Genomic DNA, 20074 nt, shown 5'->3' with positions numbered 1-20074 from the left:
TTAAAATACTGATTTCTTTAGTCATACCTAATGTAATGTACATAAATTACAAATTTTCAATATACATATAGTATTTTAAGATACACTAAAGGAAAACTTTAGAGAATAATTTAAAATTTCTGGTATAACTCAGCTCTGGAATTTTAGTGTTTGAGTCATTTTCCAGTATTATTTTACTATTCTATATTACAAGCGTACAATAGGCTTTAGAGACTGGACTGAGTGCTCACCAAATCTACTTCATAACCCCAAAGCTTGTTCTGAAAGCTCCAGACACCTGCTTGAATATTTTCCCCTTTATGTCTCCCTCTTATTAAATGCTGCACAATACTCAGTTTGTGATTTTTCATTGTTTGGATTTAAGAATAAATTGGGATTCACCATACTTAGGTTTACCTAAATTAAGGAGATGTCAAAAAGTAATTTGAAAAATCATTTGCAGTATGGGTTAAACTGTTATAAATTGCGTACCTCAAACAAAATTTTTAGTGTTTGAAAACTACTGACATACTATAAATCAAGAAAGAGCAAAAGCTGAATATAGTGAAAACTGTCTTTATTTTCATTGCCTTTTATTTTCAACAATGATTACTTGAACTTAAAAAAAAAAAAAAAGCCTTTCATAACTAATGGTTACTGAAAAGCCAAACCTTTCCAGCCCACTTCATATTCTCTTTCAGCCATTTCAGGGCAGAACAATGTTCCAAACTATAAACCTGTTCCGTATTAACATTGACGGTCATGTGCTTAATGAAGAGCTTTGGATCTGATATACGAGCAGCCATAATTAATCTTTCCACTGCAGCTTGATAATCATCCTTGCTCCGGGATTTGTTTTCTTCACATCTACAAAGTGAACACCTCACAAAGTCAGAAACTCTAAAAAGAAGCTATATAGTTTCTTCAAAAGATAGTAATTTACATTTATTGGTTCTAAGCTATGACAGTCTTTTTACTATATTCTAACAGTGGCTTTCAAACTTGTTTGACCGTGACACACAGTAATAAAGACATTTTATATTGTGACCCAATATATACCTGCATACATAAAAACTGAAATAAAAGTTTCACAAAACAAGACTTACCCTTATGACCCTATTTTCTATTGTTTCATTTTTTAAAATAAAATGGTTGCAACCCCCTAAATTGATTTCACTACACAAATGGGCCGCAACCCGCAGTTTGGAAACACTGATCTAGAACACAACTAATAACCCCTCTCTTCGTATTTTCAAATTAATAACTGTATAATTATTCATTATAATGCATAAAATATTAAATTTAATCAAGTTTGGAGTTACTAACATTCATGTGTTTTACCTTGATATGGCTATTTTAAATTATAAGCATATACTTAATTTGTAGCTCACATCTGGTAACAGAAATTGTAGCTGTAGGCCTTTATACTAAATTTTTATAGTATAATATTATAGTATATTATATAGTATATATATACTATAATATAGTATATTATACAGTATATTATAGTATACTATTATATTTATAGTATATTCATATATGAATAACTTTATACTAAGTTATTTTCTTTAGTCCTGATTTAAGGTACTTCACTAAAGTGCTGGAATTTTAAAATAACTTTTCTACCAGTCACCAAATTTCATAAAACTCATACCTTATGGCTATTTTTCCTATGGGATAGGGAGTAAGAAGTATATAAGATAGAGATGTAGCTGTTATTAGGCATCACTTTTTCTCTGTGTTCACTGCATCCTGCTCTGGGCACCTGTAAGGCTCAGCAGCAAGGCCCGAGTATGAGCCAACTGCATTAGCACAACAGTGTGGTCCACAGAGTGGTGGGAGTGAGGACTTCCACTTGGAACAGGAATCAGTGATCACAGAGAGCAAAGATTGGTCAGGTCGCTTCTAGTACATTCTGGCTTAGGATTGGTGCCTGAAATCTGGTAGATTGGGCATACACCAACTATATGCAGTTTTGAAAGTCTTAAGATGAATAAAAACTCTCTCAGAGGTTAATGTAACAAAGCAGGGCTTGGTATGATAACAGTAATGGAGGAAACAATATTGGTTTGGACAAAATAGAAGATCCAGGCATGTCACTAGTTATGTGCTGGCATCACAAATACCCCACAAACTCAATAATGAATGAAGAGACTGCATATGTGGGGAATGGAAAGTTATGAGAAAACCAAACCCTCATTAGGATGATGGAGAGCCCAAATGCCTCATGCAACTGTAGTGCATAGTTGTAAACAGAAGGCCCTCAGGAAAGACCGCTAACAAAAAAGCTAATTTTAGTGAGTTTAAAAAAAAAAAAACGTGGACCTAAAATAAATTCTCCTCCCCTTGAGTGTAGGCTGGATTGAATGACTTGTTTATCTCCAATAAATAGAGCAGAAATGATGCACAACTTTGGACACTAGATTGTTAGATATCAATTTTCATGGTCCCTTGCATTTCTGGAAGTTCTGAGAGCAGAGACACTGATTACCCCTTGTTCTGGATTTCAAGGATGTTTAATATAGTGAACAACCTTGAAAGACAAAGATAGTTTCTCCTTCAGGAGCGAAAGACAGGTTTGCTTACAGCCTTACAAGGTGGAGATAGCGTTTCCATCTAAAGAGCAAAGGGGCAGGTATGTTTATTACCCATTATAAAAGATTGGGGTTCCTAAGTTCAGGATTCCTCTCATGTAATGGAACCCACTGCATGTGCAGATATCCATCTGGGCCCAAGTGTGGGACTTGGGAGCAAGCAAGAGGAAGAGATACAAATATGCAGATAATCATGCTGCTTGCTGTGCCATGAGTAATAAAGTCCTGTCTCCAACCCAGGAGGTCTTGTGTCTTATGCCAGGATCTGTGAAACTATGGCAGGCTGACTTACAGCCTGCAAATGGGGTGGAATCTCAGAGCCTTCACAGTTCTTGATGTAGGGTCACAAAAGGCACTGTAGCTTCCTCCTTGCGTTCTCTCTCCTGATCACTCACTCTGAGAGAAGTTAGCTGTTGTGTCATAAAGACACTTAAGGAACCTATGGAGGGGCCCATGTGGTGAGGAGCTGAGGCTTCCTGACCACAGGCACGAGTGAGCCAGCTGGGAAACGGATCCTCTGGCCGCAGTGAAGCCATCAAGTAGGCGACTGCAGGTCCTGACCACATCCTGAGTCCAGTGACATGAGAGACCCCCGAGCCGCAACCATCTGGCTAAGCTACTCCAAAATTCCTGACCCACAGAAACTAAGAAAATACTTGCTATTTTAAGCCACTAAGCTGTGGGATAACTTATACACTGTAATAGATAACTAACAGAATATTCAGTCTGAGGATCCGGTTTCTAACACCAGTGAACTGAAGCAAAATTCTTGTTAAGAAATGCCAAAACAGGAGTCCCATGAGATCCTTATATTACAAGTTTCCTAGATAAAGCTGACAAAAAATTGGAGTGGTGTAAAACTAAATTTTGGGATTTTGAACAAAATTATCTGAAGGGATGCCACTCTGGTCCAACAGCTACATTATAATATTTATGCATTTATAACAGCATTTTAAAATACTGAAACTAGGCTGATGGCTTTATTTTGAACAGGATTCTTGACTGAACCTAATAAATTATCATATATTTCCCTTTTAGACCTGGTTCTTAGATCTTTTGTGCTGACCAAAAAGATAACTTTTAGGTACCTAACTAAAAACCACCAGTACACGAGAAAGGTCCACACCTAAAGAAGACCCATCTCTTTGAACATCTAAACAAGATCTTTGAAGTTGTTAAAATGTTTATTGAAAGGTACTAACTTGTTTGGATTTAAACCAAAAATAGGTCAAATCCTTTCTCAATATAAATGCTACCAAAGTTTGTCAATACACACATGCACAAGTATATAAATATGCAGTATATAAATATATAAATGTTTATATATATACAAATAAATAAAACATTTACGTGCTAGGGCAAGTGTAGGGAGCCATGATCTGCTTTCAGGATGCAGTCAGAAGTTAGTTCAACCAACCTTTTTAAAACTATCTGCAGCATCTGTGTAGAAGTTCCAGGACTCTGAATACTACTAGCATTAGATACCATGAAGATTTCAATAGCTAAAAGCATTTCAATCTCAGACAAATAGGAAGGAATCAGTAGAAGTTTTCGGTATAAATTTCCCTCCAATGGTGGGTAGCAACCCAATGAAAAAGCACCTGAAAGTCAAGTAACAGATCAAACTTTACTAAAACCCCAGTAGGTGAAAACCTAGGCTTCGAAAATATCCACAAGTGATAATTACTTTTGTTTCAGAATAATTCTTCACATTAGAAGCAGATTTATTGCATAAATTATATGGGAGTGAGCTTATCCTAGTACAATTGAGATCATTCTTTGTAAAATGGTTTTGAAACATTAAACATGAAGTGAGAAATTTAAAAAAACCCTGAAAAAGAACTTTTGAGCCTCACTGTAGCAAATGTCTATTTATTTTAAGCCATAGTCAACACAACATAATTTCAGAATAACTAAAAAACCAGAATAGCTACTTGGGTTTTGTTTTAATGGGATCTGGGTCTAACAGCAACTACATATACTTATTATATATATAATATTATATATAATTATATATATAACTATCTACCTTGAATTATGAATCCAAAATGTAGAAAGAAAATAGAAATTATAATTTGAAGATTTTACTTTCTATCACATAGTTTTATAGTATTTTTGAGTGTACTTATAGTGCTGTTAAAGTTTGTGCAATAAATATTTGCTGTTCCTACAAATGTCTGGCATTGTGCTAAACACTAGATATAAAAATGAATAAGATACATTTCCATCATGTCTGTGCTCAGTGTGTTGTTCTCCAATTCATGTTCTAAAAATTTTGCTTTTCCAAAGAACAGATTCAACTTTTAAACTGTTTAGGTGCTTATTACAAGTGATATACAGGGAAATCCCCTATACATCAGTCCAGGACATCCAAATTGTATATAGGCAATATTATACTGTTGTCTTTTACTGAAACCAATTTAAATCTGTGTGTAAAATTTGTTTAAAATGTTTTATTAAGTTAAATTTCTTCAATAAATCTTTCTAATATGGATGATGATGAGTAATCTTTGAGGACCTACTATATGCCAGGTACCTGTGCTAAACACATAGGTTTTATCTAATTTTAACCTGACAGTTTACTACCTTTGCAATTAGGTACAACAACTCCCATATTATAGATGGGGGGCTTTGGGTAAGCGCCCTGGCCTTCTGACTCCAGATTTTGGAATCTTAACCACTAGGAAGTCCCACCTTCCTAGATCACTGCCAGGACCAACAAACTATTGACTCGTTAACATTCCTAAATATTGGTAGGTATAATTTACATGCATACCTGTTTTACTTCTGAGCAGAAGAGGAAAACAAAAGCCAACAAACTAAGTAGAAATTTACTAACATTATCTTTTCCCCTAAAATCAAACATGAAAAGAAAAATACTCCTATTTGGTTTTAGCGGGGGAAAGTAAGGAAAAGATATACTAATAACATCTTCCCTTCCTGACTTTTCAGTTCTGACAGAAAAGCCGTTATTTTTAGGACTAGGTAGGACATCAGGAGCATCAGGAAGGCAATTTTGCTGTCCCTGGACAATTTCCTTCTGATTAGTTAGGGAACACAAGCAAAGCCATCAAGAAAGTAAAAGATAACTCATGGAATAGAAAAAAAACTGAATTCATATATCTGACATGGGACTTGTATGTAGAGCGCACGTATACATATATGAATAGTATGTGTTTATATGTACCCCCACACATACTTAACACACTCAACAAGAAAAAACAAGAAAAACGCCTCAATTTAAAAAAGTACAAAGAAAAAAATGGGCAAAGGATTGAATAGACATTTCTCTACAAAGATATACAAATGGCAAATAAGCACATGAAAAGATGCTCAACATCATTAGTCATTAGGAAGATGCAAATCAAAACCTCAGTGAAGTATCACTTTATATCCACCAGGAAGGCTAAAATAAAAAACTCAGTGAGGATGTGAAGAAACTAGAAATTCCATACATGGCTGGTGGGAATATAAATGTAAAACAGATAGCTTCTTTGGAAAACAGTTTGGCAGTTCCTCAAAATGCTAGACATAGATTTACCATACGAGCCACCAATTCTGCTCCAAAGAGAAATGAAAACCATACATCCACACAAAAACTTGCATGTGAATGTTCAGAGCAGTGTTACTTATAATAGTCAGAAAGTGCAAACAAAGTAAATGTCCATTAATTGATGGATGGACAAACAAATTCCGTACAATGGAATATTGTTCAGTAATTAGGAAAGAAATAATGATATAGGCTACAACATGGATAAACCTTGAAAACATTATGTTAAGTATAAGAAGCCAGTCACAAAAAACTACATATTGAATGATTCCATTTATGTGAAATGCCCAGAAAAGGCAAATCCATAGAGACAGATTAATTGTTGCCTAGGACTGGGTTGGGTGGGAAACATACATGGAACAGGGAGTGAATATAAATGTGTTCAGGGTTTCTTTTTCTAGAGGTGTTGAAGATGTTCTAAAATTAGATTGTGGTGCACAACTCTGTGAATAATATAAAAATAAATGCACTGTAAGGACTTCCCTGGTGGCGCAGTGGTTAAGAATCCACCTGCCAATGCAGGGGCCACGGGTTTGAGCCCTGGTCCGGGAAGATCCCACATGCCGCAGAGCAACTAAACCCATGTGCCACAACTACTGAGCCTGCGCTCTAGAGCCCATGAGCCGCAACTACTGAGCCCATGTGCCACAACTACTGAAGCCTGCGTGTCTAGAGCCTGTGCTCCGCAACAAGGGAAGCCACCACAATGAGAAGCCCACGCACCTCAACCAAGAGTAGCCCCCAGTTGCTGCAACTAGAGAAAGCCCGCGTGCAGCAATGAAGACACAGCACAACCAAAAATAAACAAATAAATAAAAATGCACTGTACACTTCACATGTGTAAATTTTATGGTATATGAAATTATCTCAATAAAGCTGTAAAAAATGTTAAAGAAAAAAGCAAAACAAAGGCACTGGCACTACAGCCTTAACAGTACCTTGATGAAAAATTAACTGTAAGCTCAGAATCAAATATGTACTACTAGATGTGATTATAAGGCACTGAAAGGCTTTCCTAGCATGTGTTAACCTGTGTGTGAAGACAGATCCAAAGAGAGTTCCACTGATATTTTAAATGTCAACACTGTCAGGAAATGAGATGTTCTGAAGACTGATCAGTGACTGTAAATTACTCACTTCATTTTATAACTCAGGTACATTAAAAACAAAACAAAACAAAAATACTCTTTACCGTATAACCTCACTTGCATAAGTCCCAGAAGTTTCACTACATATGAAATTAAGCATAGATGTGTTAAGCTAATAGGAAAGGTACTGAATTATACTCAAGCATTAAATGCTTTAACACATCGCTTAAAAAAAAGTCTTTAAAACTAAATTATTACCAGGGTTGAAAGAATTTGGGGGAATGGGGAGTGACTCAACGCATATGGGGTTTCTTTTTGGCCTGATGAAAATGTTCTAAAATTGATGGTGGTGATGGTTGCACAACTCTGTAGATACACTAAAACCACTGAATTGTACATGTTTAAATGGGTGAACTGTGTGGCATTTGAATTATATCTCAATAAAGCTGTCAATTAAAAATTTTTTAAATGATTAAGTTTAGCTGTTTTAATACAAAATTTTATTTTCAACTAAAAAACAGATTCATAGAAATCTCATTTATATGTTTCCAAGTTAACACGTTATTCCTGCGGCATATAAATGCCTTCTGCTGGCATTTTTCCCAAATTGCACAATTATTTGGAAAAAATACCTCATTAACATCAATTCTAAAAACTAAAATCAAGAAGTTATAGCAAATAGTACATATATACTTTGTGGTGTGATTTCTAGCAGTCTGCAGGGAAATAGTATAAGGAGTTGAAACATAACCACAAAATTGAAATGAGGTGTTATGAACAAAAATTCCACCTTGCCTCTAAATTTCTGATCATCCTTTTATAAAAATTCTGCTTTCAAAAGTTTTATTGTAACCTATAATAAGAAATACATTTTACATAATGACCTAGCACACATATAAGAATACATGTAACTGAAATGAAAATTTGATCAAATAATATGATATCTTACTACCTGTAATGCACACTAATAGTTTCTTTCCCATTTCACTGGGAAAAAAAAGTTACCACTTGCTGAACTGATCACAGCTGGGAACATGAAAAACACTTTCAAGTTCAGAGAGGTTTTTGTTGGTGTAGGGATGGCTGGGATGTTTGACACATTTGGCACAGTGGTGACACAGAGTAGGTACTCAAATGTTTGTCATATAGTTGATAGTGGTAGAAATGGAAATTTAAGACAAATTACTGCAGGAAGGCAGAAAAGAATTCCTTTCTAGATCTAGATTCTACACAGAATTGTTTTCTAATTAAAATACTTGCAAGGAGATTGGGACTAGAGAAAGTATTCGTTTTCTAGGCTTACTTGTTAGAGAGGAACAGTTGTAAACATCACTAGGAGCCATGTGAAAAACTGTTATGTATCATGTTGCATTGTAATGACACCCTCTGTACTTCCTATGTGCCTGTTATAACATATTCTAACCAAAAAGATCACGGATATACCAGGGATAAATATGTATTCCTTAAGCTTCATTCTACCAATTGGTTTACCCCTATATATTTATAAAATATGCCAAACTGGTTCAAATTCTGTCATTTATTTCCTTTTCATATCCTCCCGTGGACAAGCCAATATAGAAAGAAATAAAAATATAGCAATTAGAAATGAGAAATAACAGGTTTCAAAAGAGCACAAATCTATGTAGGCCACTATTTTTAAATGTGTATCAACTGCTCTTTTTACATATTTAAGGCCCCGCCATGAATATTATACATAGATTTCAGGTTAGAAAATCAAATTCAAAACCAATATATCAAACTTTAAAATTTTAAAATGTAACTTACTTTTGTAGTGGGCTCTGGCTTTGAGCCATAAACAACTTCTTCCTAAAGAAGTAATTAATCTTCTAAGAATGGAAAAATCAATAGGGATGCTCTTTGAAATCATGAATTCTGCTACGGAGGATGATATACCAAGACTGTTGCTTTCTATACAGGCATCTAGAAGTTTATTAAAAAGAAGGCTATACTGTGAGACCTCCACAGTTTCTGAAAAGAAAAAAATCATTGATATAGTGAAACTGATCTATCTTCTCTCAAACTTCTCTCTTACTCCTTTTCCCCTCTGCTCTCCTCGGCCCCTTCCTACCTGCTATAAAAGTCAGAGTCACCAAAATGCAATCATCTTACATACTAAGTTAACAAACAAACAAAAAATTCGACAAAAGCAAAACGGTTCATTCACTTTGTAATGGAGAATGTGAAAGGAATATGATTTCAGAGGCTACATTAACACCTCTGTCCATGGTCCTCACGTGTGACTGCATCTGCATGGTTCTGTTTGCATTCTATCTACAGTGCAGACCTCAGACTTGTTTTTCCCACGACTAAAAATAAATCATCTACTCATAAATATTCACTCTCAAATTAAAAAAAAACACAAAACCTCCTTTCTTGGGTATGTCTACTCCTTTCTGCTTTTCACTTAGAAGAAAGTGAAGTCACCTTGGATACTTCCAACTCTTTTATCCCCTATATTCAGTCAGGTGGGTCTATGACCTAGACCCTAGGTCTTTATCACTTTAGGAGTTTTTAGTGGTCTAGGCCTTATCAGGAAATTTATCTCCTTACCTTTAGTCTCTTTCTAAACATTACCACCAGAGGAACTTTCCTAAAACACCAACTCCATTATGTCACGCCCTGGCGCCAAAACTCTAGTGACCCCTTACTACACATAGAGAAGAAAATTCCTTTAGCCTGCCATTCAGGGTCTTCCAAAATCTGGCACAACTATCTGTTGAATCTCACTATTATATTTTGTTTCATTATCATGATAATTGTGTATCAAAAGCCAGTTCTACAGCAGCCATTGTACCAGGGATACCACGATAAAGAAAACAATTGCCTTTAAGGAGCTTACTATCTAGAGGGAGAATCAGATAAGAATGTTAATGACAATACAGTATCTCAGTGGAATACATGGGAAAATGGAGGGTGATAAAGCACTGAGGGGAGGCCTTCAAGTTAACGTTTTCATTAAACATTAACCCACCACTCTGAACCCATTGCTCAGCTCATTCCTGACCCAAAGCTTTTGCTGTTTCCCTTCACACGGACTCTCTCTTGCTACCGACATATGACTTGCAAGCATTCAAGAGCACTGCCTGCCATTGCCCACACCGGCATTCTCTTTCTTTGAACCCATCACCTGCTTAATTTCCTGCATTTATTCCATGTTTTCCTATGTTCCAAGGTAATGGAAACTATGTTCTATGTTTGTTAAGTGATAAAAGAAAAGGTATTCTTTATTATGCCAATGCAAAAAATTATTTTAAGGTACAGTATAAAGCTTGCTGGGGGCACTTAACATTGATTGCTGATGACTTGACAGAGGTTAGAAAAGGAATGATGAAATGCTCCTTGTAGGAACTGCTGACAAAAGATAAGCATCTCTGGTTTTTTTTTCTTTTTTTTTTTTTTGAACCATCAGGAAAGCATATTCAATTTGCAGAGAACACATTTTACAAAAAACATCATTAAAAATATATGCTGGAATATAAAATTCAACCAAAACAGGTGGAGAACTGTTTCTTATTAAATACCAGATGGGTCAGAGATAATTAAGCTAGACTTTTTAAAAAACATACCTTGAGAATTTTGAAAACCTGGTAGATTTTGCAAAACTTCAAATGTCTGTCTGTAAAGACTCTTCGCTAAAATTTCATGTGCAATTGTACAGAGCAGATTATGCCGATTGAGCACATCCAGTCTATCACAAGGCCACAGTGGTGTATTGATGACCCACTCTGACTCTTACAAAAAGAAGAAGTACAAGTACTTTACACCATGAAAATTACATTTAACAGTATAATCACAACAAATGTTTTTAAGTATCTTTTGGAGAAAGTGGAAAAACTTAAATATGTGTACTCAGAAAGATAACCATAGCTCAAATTTATTAGAAACAACTTATATAGTGATGATCATCATCCTAAGAAGATGCAACTAATGACCATTTTGTTATTTTTATCTTTTTACTAATTCTTCATTTTTCTAAATGTACCAATCAGTTGTTGATTCTGAAGTTAATGATTATTTTTATATGACAAAATGTTCAGATTATAATGAGTATACATTATAAGGTAAAATATTGTATGTGTAGACAAATTGAACAATTTTATAGTAAAGAATACATAATTTAATTAGTTTTGGTATTCTTGGGGAGCAGCTTTCCCCCACAATATCTGCCTATTTAAAAATTTTTAAATAAAATACTTGCTATGTACAGAGGAATATCTAACATATGGAAGTTACAAAAGCATAATAATGAAAAGAATCCTTGGGTACCCATCACACAGCTTAAAGAAAACAGAATATTACCTATAATGCTGAAGTTCCTTAATTTCTGCCCTGATTTTCACATTGAGAAAAACAATGGGAGACTGTAGTATAGAACACGGAGGTGTTAACATGTTAGAAATGTCAGCATTTTACCATTTACCTAATTCCCTCAATCATTATACACATAATGAGACACATAATGAAACGCTGTCATGTAACATTCAAATCACATTCCTGTGTTCTTTTTCAACTGGACAAAGAACAGGAGTCAATCCTTTCCTTTCGTGGCCTTCCCAGCACAGTAAATACAGAAAGTATTAAAGAAAGATTTGATAATTCAAGCATACAATGCCAAAATAAAGTCTTAAGTATTGAGTAGAAAACTTTAAAGCAGGAGCTTGTTTTTAAATTACTAGAGCTCACTTGACTGGCTGACTTGATTTATACTACCTACGAGGCAGTGTTTTACAAATATTAGTGCTTTACAATTATTAACTCATTTAGACAGATACCTTCATTAATTTACTCCTAAATTGATTAAATCAACAATGAAGAGAAATACTAATATTAAAAAACAGACCAAGAATGTGAACTGGTAATTCACAAAAGAATAAGTACAAATAGAAATAAAAAGAGAAAGAGTTAAATTTTCTAATAAGCAATTAAATGCAAAACAAACCAGTGAATATCACTTTTATCCTGTCAAACTAATAAAGAGATAGGAAAAATAATACTGAATTTGGCAAGGGTGTTTCATAATATGCATCTTGAAATGCTGGCAAGATGACTATAATTAGTACGACACTTCTAAAGGTATAGAGTACTTCTGTATTCTATTCACAGAGGTAACACCTGGAATGGAATGTTCGGAATAGCCAGATTAGGGTTTGCATAAACTGAAGTGGACCAGTCTGTCTGGTAAGTAAAAAACATAAAATTGGGCACTAACATCTGGACTGTTTATGTGCACCTGTGATCCCTAACAGGACAATGACTGTATAGAGAATACCTATGCAATTGTTCTCCAAGGATTTTCTCACAAAGGGAGGCTTTCTAATAAACTCAAAATAACTTGCTGCAAATCTGAATGGCAACAAGGGCAAATTTGCCAACATTTATCAAAAAGCTTTAAACTGCCCTTACCTTTACCCAGTAATTCCATCAGAATTTATCCTAAGGGCGTAATTAAGATTTAGCAGGGATGTTTAGCAGGGATTTTGTTTATCATAGAAATTTAAAAACCAGCTAGTTCAAGAAAAGTGGACTCACGGACATATCTATGTATCTATGTTTATTTATATTTGTTTATAAGATGGAAAACTACGCAGCCCATTAAGTGATGTTGTAGAGGAATATTCCCTTTCACAGAAAGATGGCCACAGAAAGACTGCTGCCTGATGAAAATGAAAGGTACTAAGGAGTCTGTATAGTAACACTATAGTGTTATTTATAACACTGGGTGGGTGGCTGAAAAGGATTTTTTATCATCAGTTTTGCTTATCCACCCCTTCTATTTCTCTATAGAAATTTCTCTATATTTCATTATAGAGAAATAAGAAGGGGTGGATAAGCAGAACATATTATTAAATCATAATAACCATGTATTACTTATATAAAGGCACTAAAAGTTATTTTAAAATTCAAGAGCAGTTTCTCAATAAATAGCATATATAAATTTTTTTTTTTTACAAAATTTGTATTCTAGAATGTTAAGACATTTATTTTTCAGCCTCCAAACCTTAATTATAAAATTATAGTTTTAAGGTTTGTTTTTTTTTTTTTAATGCTGGTAAGGGTATAAGGCAAGGTAGGAATTTGCTGTTCATTTGCCAGGATACAAGGTACCAATGCTGAAGAAGAGTTTAAAATGTGAAAGTGAAAATGTGTAAGGCCCAAACAATAGAGCAGGGGTCCCCAACCCATGGGCTGCGGACCGCTACTGGGCCGCACAGCAGGAGGTGAGCGGCGGGCAAGCGAGCAAAGCTTCATCTGCCGCTCCCCACCGCTGGCATTACCATCCCCCTGGCCCCGACCCCGACCCCCCACCGTGGAAAAATTGTCTTCCACAAAACCGGTCCCTGGTGCCAAAAAGGTTGGGGACTGCTGCATAATGGCTGCCACCCATTAAATAAAAATGTATAAAATATTCTACATTTCTCAAATATGAGTAAGTGTATGTAAACCCCTTCTTTAAAAAGTTTAGTAGGTAATAAATGCACGTTTTTAAAAGGAAAAAATATAGAAAAAATATGTAACAAGTTAATCTGCCTCTCATCCCTGTGCTCCAAGCAGTCAATTCTTCTTCCCAGAAGCAACCACTATTCCTAGTTTCTTGTGCATCCATCCTTCTGCAAGTATTTTAAGGGTATAAAGCAAGTATGTATGTATCCATTTTATTTTTTTACGGAAGTGGTAGCATACTGTGTACACCGTTCAGCACATTCCTTTTTTCACTTGGTAGTAAATCCTGGAGATCATTCCAATGAGTATTTGCAGCTCTACGTCGTTCTATTCCATCATATGGCTGTCACACAGTTTCACTAACTGGTACACCCTTAACAGACACTTAAGTTATCTGGAATTCTTTGTTATCATTGTTGATGGGTTAAAAAAGAGATTCCATATAACTTACAGTGCATACCCCTGTATACAGATATAAATGTGTTTGTAAGACAAATTCCTAGAAATGAAGTTAATAGATTAAAGGAAATATGCATTACTAAATTTTGACAGACATTTTGTCAAAAAGCCCCTAAAGACAATATATGTGAAGGCTCATTTCTCTATACTCTCACAAAAAGCATATCACAAAACTTTAATCTTTGCTGGTCTGACAGGTGTTTAGGATTTTAATGTTTATTTCTCTTAATACAAGTGAGTATTACTCTCACTTATTACAAGTGAGATCAAGCCATTTGTATTTCCTTTCTTGAGAGTGGCCTGTTCACTGCAGAACTCTTTGAAGAACAAAAAAATTCTGGGGACAACTTAACATACTTCTGTGGGCCCTTTTTTTCCGAAGAAATAAAATTTTACTTATGAAAAATGACTTTCAATTGGAATGGTCACTGCAAAAGAAAATCCTGTGTTTATAACTGATAGAATTTAAAAAGATAATCTCAAAATTGAAACAACAAAATTGTAAAAATTTTAAATCTCCATAGACCACTCCACACCCCTCCCACAAACCCTTCCCCAGTCTCTAGTTTGAGAAAGACTGGTTTTGCCAGAAACTTTTAGGCAGAAGATCATCCAGGCCCATTTTTACCAACTATTTTACCCTTTCCATTTCTTGCCACATTTTTTCTTTCTCACAGAGCTTGTGAGCTCTGGCTTGCATTTTGCTACTTCCTATTTTTATAAACATTCTATTTTGTATTTGTATATTTGTATTTTGTGTGGTATCTTTCTATTTTGATTAATCTTCCCGTCCTAGGAAACCTCACTGGCTACATCTGTTAAGTTGAAGAAAACCTTTTCCAGCAAGCTTTTGATCACGAAGTCTAATCACAACCTCTATATTCCATAAACCCTCAGCTCTGAACAAATATGGTGTTTTATGTATATAGGAATATGTATGCATGTTAGTTTTGTGTGTTAGTGTAAAAGTTTTCTATTTTATTTACCTGTGCGTTTATTCCATCTTCCACTTAAACTGAGATTCTCAAAGTTTCTTCATTCTTATCTATCCCATTTTATCAAATAAAATCTGCTTGATGGTCCAAGTAGCCAAAGCTACATTAGATGCTGTGCTACTACTGTGTTCTCTAAATTTTATTTACCTCATGCCAAACTAACCTTAGTTGCTTCTGCTGGCTTAATTTCATCGTAATTTCTGTTAGATGATTTGACTTACTAGGGGAAATAATCTTTATTGTCTTGGTTTGGAGCCATGGTTGTCGGCACATGCAAAGATAGAGTTACGCAGACTGCAGTCAGGATTTCCCTGTCTCAGCAGCTGAAGCTTGGGCTCTGAAGCTGGACTGTCTGGGATTAAATCCGGCCTCCACTCCTTACTTGTTATGTCATTTTGGGCAAGCTGCTTACTGTCTCTGACAACATTTTCTTATCAATAATATGGGGATTGTAATAATTCCAAACTCATAGGGTTTCTATGAAGATTAATTGAGATAATCAGGTAAAGCATCTATATAGTGCTTAGGTCAAAGTAAGAACTAACTTTTCAGCAAAGGTTCACATAGTTTCTTCTTTAAAGCTAGGTTAACATTCTCCTTTCATTTTATGTAACAACCGTTCCTACCCGCATGATCACTAGGGGTTTAGACCAAATTATCACCCACAATTCAATATCAACTTGAGATAACTACAAAACCAAGAATTTATAACAAGCTTAACAAATTATTTCATGCTGGCATATATCAGAACTTACCCCTTAATACCCAAATGGCACCATCTAGGCTTCCACTTTTTAGAAAAATTTCTGCTGCAATATTCACAATTTGACATCTCGGTGCTAACTTCTCAGGCCCTGTAAGTCCTTTTAAACTTGTAAAATGTATTTTTAATTCATATAGTTTATCTAAGACCTTCCTTCCCTAGAGTTAAAAAAAAAAAAAAAGACAAAAACACCCACTGAGTATCAATCATTAAGAGTATTATAGAGGTACAAAGTCACTGATAATTATATAGAAGCCAATTATGCAATTTGAATAATTCTAGACTGATGGTTGTCAAACTGCTCCAAGACTCTCTCCTTAAGCCCTTTCCTGCTCAGCCACAAAGATGGAAAGGGAAGGGGAGCAAGCAGGGCTTTGTCTCATTAACCACGCCCACCACTGGGCCCCCTTTCATCGGTTCTCCTTTCATCTGTTTTATTCACTGTGTCTCCTCTAAAGATTTCATTTGGCAAAAGGATTTCATGCCTTAATGTGGAAAGCTACCCATCATATGTTTTTGCTCTTCTTCTGCTGATCACCCTGAGATCCAGGAGGGAAAGTCAATGAAAAGGAGATTATTTCATATGAAATTTAGATAAAGAATGATAGTGAAAAAAAAAGGGGGATAAAATTGTTGTCTGAAAATTGTTTTTTTGAGTCAATAGGCTAATTATTTCGCATTGTCTACATAAAGGCTGTCTCTAGGGTGGACATCAGAAATTGGACATGCGTCATTAATTTATACCAGGGTCAGCAAAATTTTTCCATTAAAAGCCAGACAGTAAATGCTTTAGGCTTTGCAGGTCACATTTGGTCAGCTGCTTATTCCTTTTCGTTGTTTTTAAATTTCTAAATCTTTAAAAATGTAAAAAACATTCTTAGCTCATGAGCTGTATAAAAACAGGCTGTGGGCCAGATCTGGCTTTTGGTTTTCAGACTCTTGTTTTATATTATATTACATGCTATTTTGAGTCAGATGCATATTATGATGTCAAAGTACTTTCAATCTGACTGTATAAATGAGTGCATTTTTCAAGGGATACCTTAAGTTTAATTTCAATGGTTTTACTTTTATGTTCAAAATGGAATGTTTCATTAAAAAATTCATGCTAAGTAAGATAATAAAATACTCATTCTAAATAAGATAGTGAACATTTAAAATTAAAATACAGGCATTGGGACTTCCCTGGCGGTACAGTGGTTAAGACTCCGTGCTTCCACTGCAGGGGGCACGGGTTCAATCCACGGTCTGGGAACTAATATCCCACATGCCGCGCAGCACGGCCAGGAAAAAAAAAAAAAAGAAAAGAAAAGGGTACAAAGTCACCAACTGCTTATACCCTAAATAAAAATAACCAAATAAAGGGGACTTCCCTGGTGGTCCAGTTGTTAGGACTTCACCTTCCAATGCAGGGGGTGCGGGTTTGATTCCTGGTCGGGGAGCTAAGACCCCACATGCCTCACGGCCAAAAAAACCAATATGGTAACAAATTCAATAAAGACTTTAAAAATGTTCCACATCAAAAACAAATCTTTAAAAAGAAACCAAATAAAATTAAAACATACTCTAAAATTTCAGCAAAATCAGTCTGAGTTTTATAAAAGGGTCTTCTAACTAGGTAGTCCTCAAATTCTCAAGCATTAAATACCCAAGAAATTAATGCTATGATAGACTTTAAGCTAGAATGTGAGAGCGGAGCCAAGGTACATTTTGCCCATCCCAGGCCTACCACACAATAGGTGCTAAACCGCTTAGAAGACGTTGGAGACCGGAGATCTTCTGTACAATGATTATTTAAAAATTATTTTCTTTTTTAAAAAAAAATTCATGAATTTTGTATGTGTACCTGAGTGACCATGTCCTTAAATATTATTTCAATTGTGAAATAACCTCTTTATAAAAAGAAGGAAGGAATAAAAGATACATTTTAATAGTTGATTCAATAGTAACCCCACTCTCAACTATCTTACTCTCCATCCCTCAGCACTTCGCTCCCTATTTTGGATTTTTCTGTCCTTTACTTTACTTAACTTTATTGAATCTATAACTCCACCACCACCTCAGGGAAATCTAAACAATGATAGTACAATATGGTCTAGAATCACTACACCACTTCTATGGTGAGCTAAGCCTCAAAGGTAGACATGAAGATATATGGTATACAGTATTCCAGGGCATCCTAAGAAGTGATTTTAAAAGAGTTCTGTTAATTGTTAGTATCTCGGGTTCATCTTAAGAGAGAGCTTCCAAAATTATAATACTACCAATACTCAGGAGCTGGCAAAATAAATTCTGAATTGAAAGGTGCTTCAAATAAATACGATATTTAGCACAGCTTCCTAAGTGTTCCTTATACTGAGATTCTTCATAGTAGTCATAGAGATTCTTCTCATGCCACCTCCTTTCCATATTTGCCTAATATACCACCTAATAATTCACTTATTGTGTAAGTCTCAATTTGCCACCCGTAATGATTATTAGCAAATTTTTAGCAAATTAGCAAATTATTAGCAAATTTTCAGGGTTAACCTATATTCTGCTCAAAAATTTAAAACTAACACTCTACATACCAAGCCAAAATAAAATTTAGTGAAGTACCTTGGACCACTGCAACAGCTTGTGGTAGAAGTACATAGCACTGATTCCGATTCTTCCCAGCAAAGTTTTATCTACTTCACTGTTTTGTGGATCTTTGCTAACTGAAACACAAAGTAGGTATATGGAAGAAAGTGAGTCACTTAGAATGATAGAAAAGGCAAATTTAATATGGAATTAGTGATATTACCACAAAGACCAGGTATCGGCAAACTAAAGCCCATGGGCCAAATCTGGCCTGTGGCCTGTTTTTGTACAGCCTGTGAGCTTCTAAGAATGGTTTTTATTTTTAAAGGGTTGTTTGAAAAGAAAACCATGTGACACAGATTATATGCCGTGCGTGCAAGGCCTAAAATCTGGTCCTTTACAGAGTTTGCCAACCCTGACACAGAATATAGCAGTGAAGAGCTGATGTAAAAAGAAAGGTCTCAAAAATATACGAATTTTGTTGACGTGGCAATAGTGAAGATAGTAACAACTTAATGATTCAAAAATTCAGATGCTCCACTACAATTTCTTAGAAATAGTTTTACCAATCTGAATGAAAAGAAAAATAAGAACATGAAACATCTGATATTCTATTGACCTTTTATCATTATAATCTAACTTAACAATAAATAGATGGAAAAATTTATAAAAAGAAGGAAAAGTATCTAAAAACTGCAGTGTTAACTTATCTCCAACATGGAGACTATTAAGAGCTTTATATGTTATGAACATTGTACCAGTCAATCCATCAATCAATAATAAAGAACACTGTATCACCCTAACACACAGTACTCAGATCAAAACAGTGACATTTACCTGTTTCAGCGAATTCACAAAATGGAACACCTGGTCTCTCTTCTTTACAGTCTTTTGTTAGTGTTTCAGCAATACAAGCACAAAATCTCTGGAAATCTGCAAATTTTTCACAGCCCAGTTTTACGTTAATGTATAAATTTCCCAATTTGGTCCAGTCACCTTTTTCTTTATAATGCTATGAGAATTATTAAAAACAAAAGATGCAAGTTGTCATTTATGCAAACATATTATGGGGTAGCCACATGCAGGCATTAGATATACAGAAATTAATAAGACAATCTCTGCAAACCTTATAAACTTACTGACAAGTGTTACAACAGCAGTAACATGTTACTGTACAGTTTGCTTTTCTGTCCATAGCAATGCCTCTATAAGTTCCAGATGTCAACATACACTTGTTTTAATTATCTAGCTCCTAATGTACTTAATGATGTCACCCCCAAACCTGAACTACACAGTGGAGATAGATTTAAGGAAAACAGATGATTAGCAGCATGATTTGAGCTACTTCCACAGCAATACACTATTTTATTACTTTTAGAGATTGCATTTTACAGTTAGTTGGCCATTTATGATTTGCAGCCCACACATAATTTTGGGCATTACATTTCTTCTACAAAAGGTGTTACAAAGTAAATTTCAGTAAACTTACTATCTTCCTATTATTTTCAATTCTAAACTAAGAAAGTTTCCCATGCCAACAAAAAATTGTTTCAAGGATATAAATTCTAATTTAGACTAGATCAACAATTACTAGAATGAGTACAAAAATGATCTTAAATTAA

General features: G+C 35.0%; 1 protein-coding gene across 2 annotated transcripts in view; it reads right to left on the bottom strand.

The window, feature by feature from the left end:
- Nucleotides 1-597: 597 nt before the first annotated feature.
- The window catches only part of TOPAZ1 (testis and ovary specific TOPAZ 1), a 67717-nt gene continuing 48240 nt past the window's right edge, over nt 598-20074 (bottom strand). For both annotated transcript variants that reach the window (XM_068557900.1, XM_068557901.1), the window contains exons 14-20: nt 19290-19464; nt 18489-18589; nt 15883-16048; nt 10799-10963; nt 8997-9200; nt 3991-4174; nt 598-846 (exon numbers count right to left, since the gene is read on the bottom strand). In XM_068557900.1, the coding sequence (XP_068414001.1) occupies nt 627-846; nt 3991-4174; nt 8997-9200; nt 10799-10963; nt 15883-16048; nt 18489-18589; nt 19290-19464 (1215 nt within the window). In that variant the 3' untranslated portion in view covers nt 598-626. The remainder of the gene's footprint in view (nt 847-3990; nt 4175-8996; nt 9201-10798; nt 10964-15882; nt 16049-18488; nt 18590-19289; nt 19465-20074) is intronic.

The sequence above is a fragment of the Eschrichtius robustus genome, chromosome 12 (genome assembly GCF_028021215.1).
Source record: "Eschrichtius robustus isolate mEscRob2 chromosome 12, mEscRob2.pri, whole genome shotgun sequence".
Taxonomy (NCBI): domain Eukaryota; kingdom Metazoa; phylum Chordata; class Mammalia; order Artiodactyla; family Eschrichtiidae; genus Eschrichtius; species Eschrichtius robustus.
This window is presented reverse-complemented; position numbering and strand designations above follow the sequence as displayed.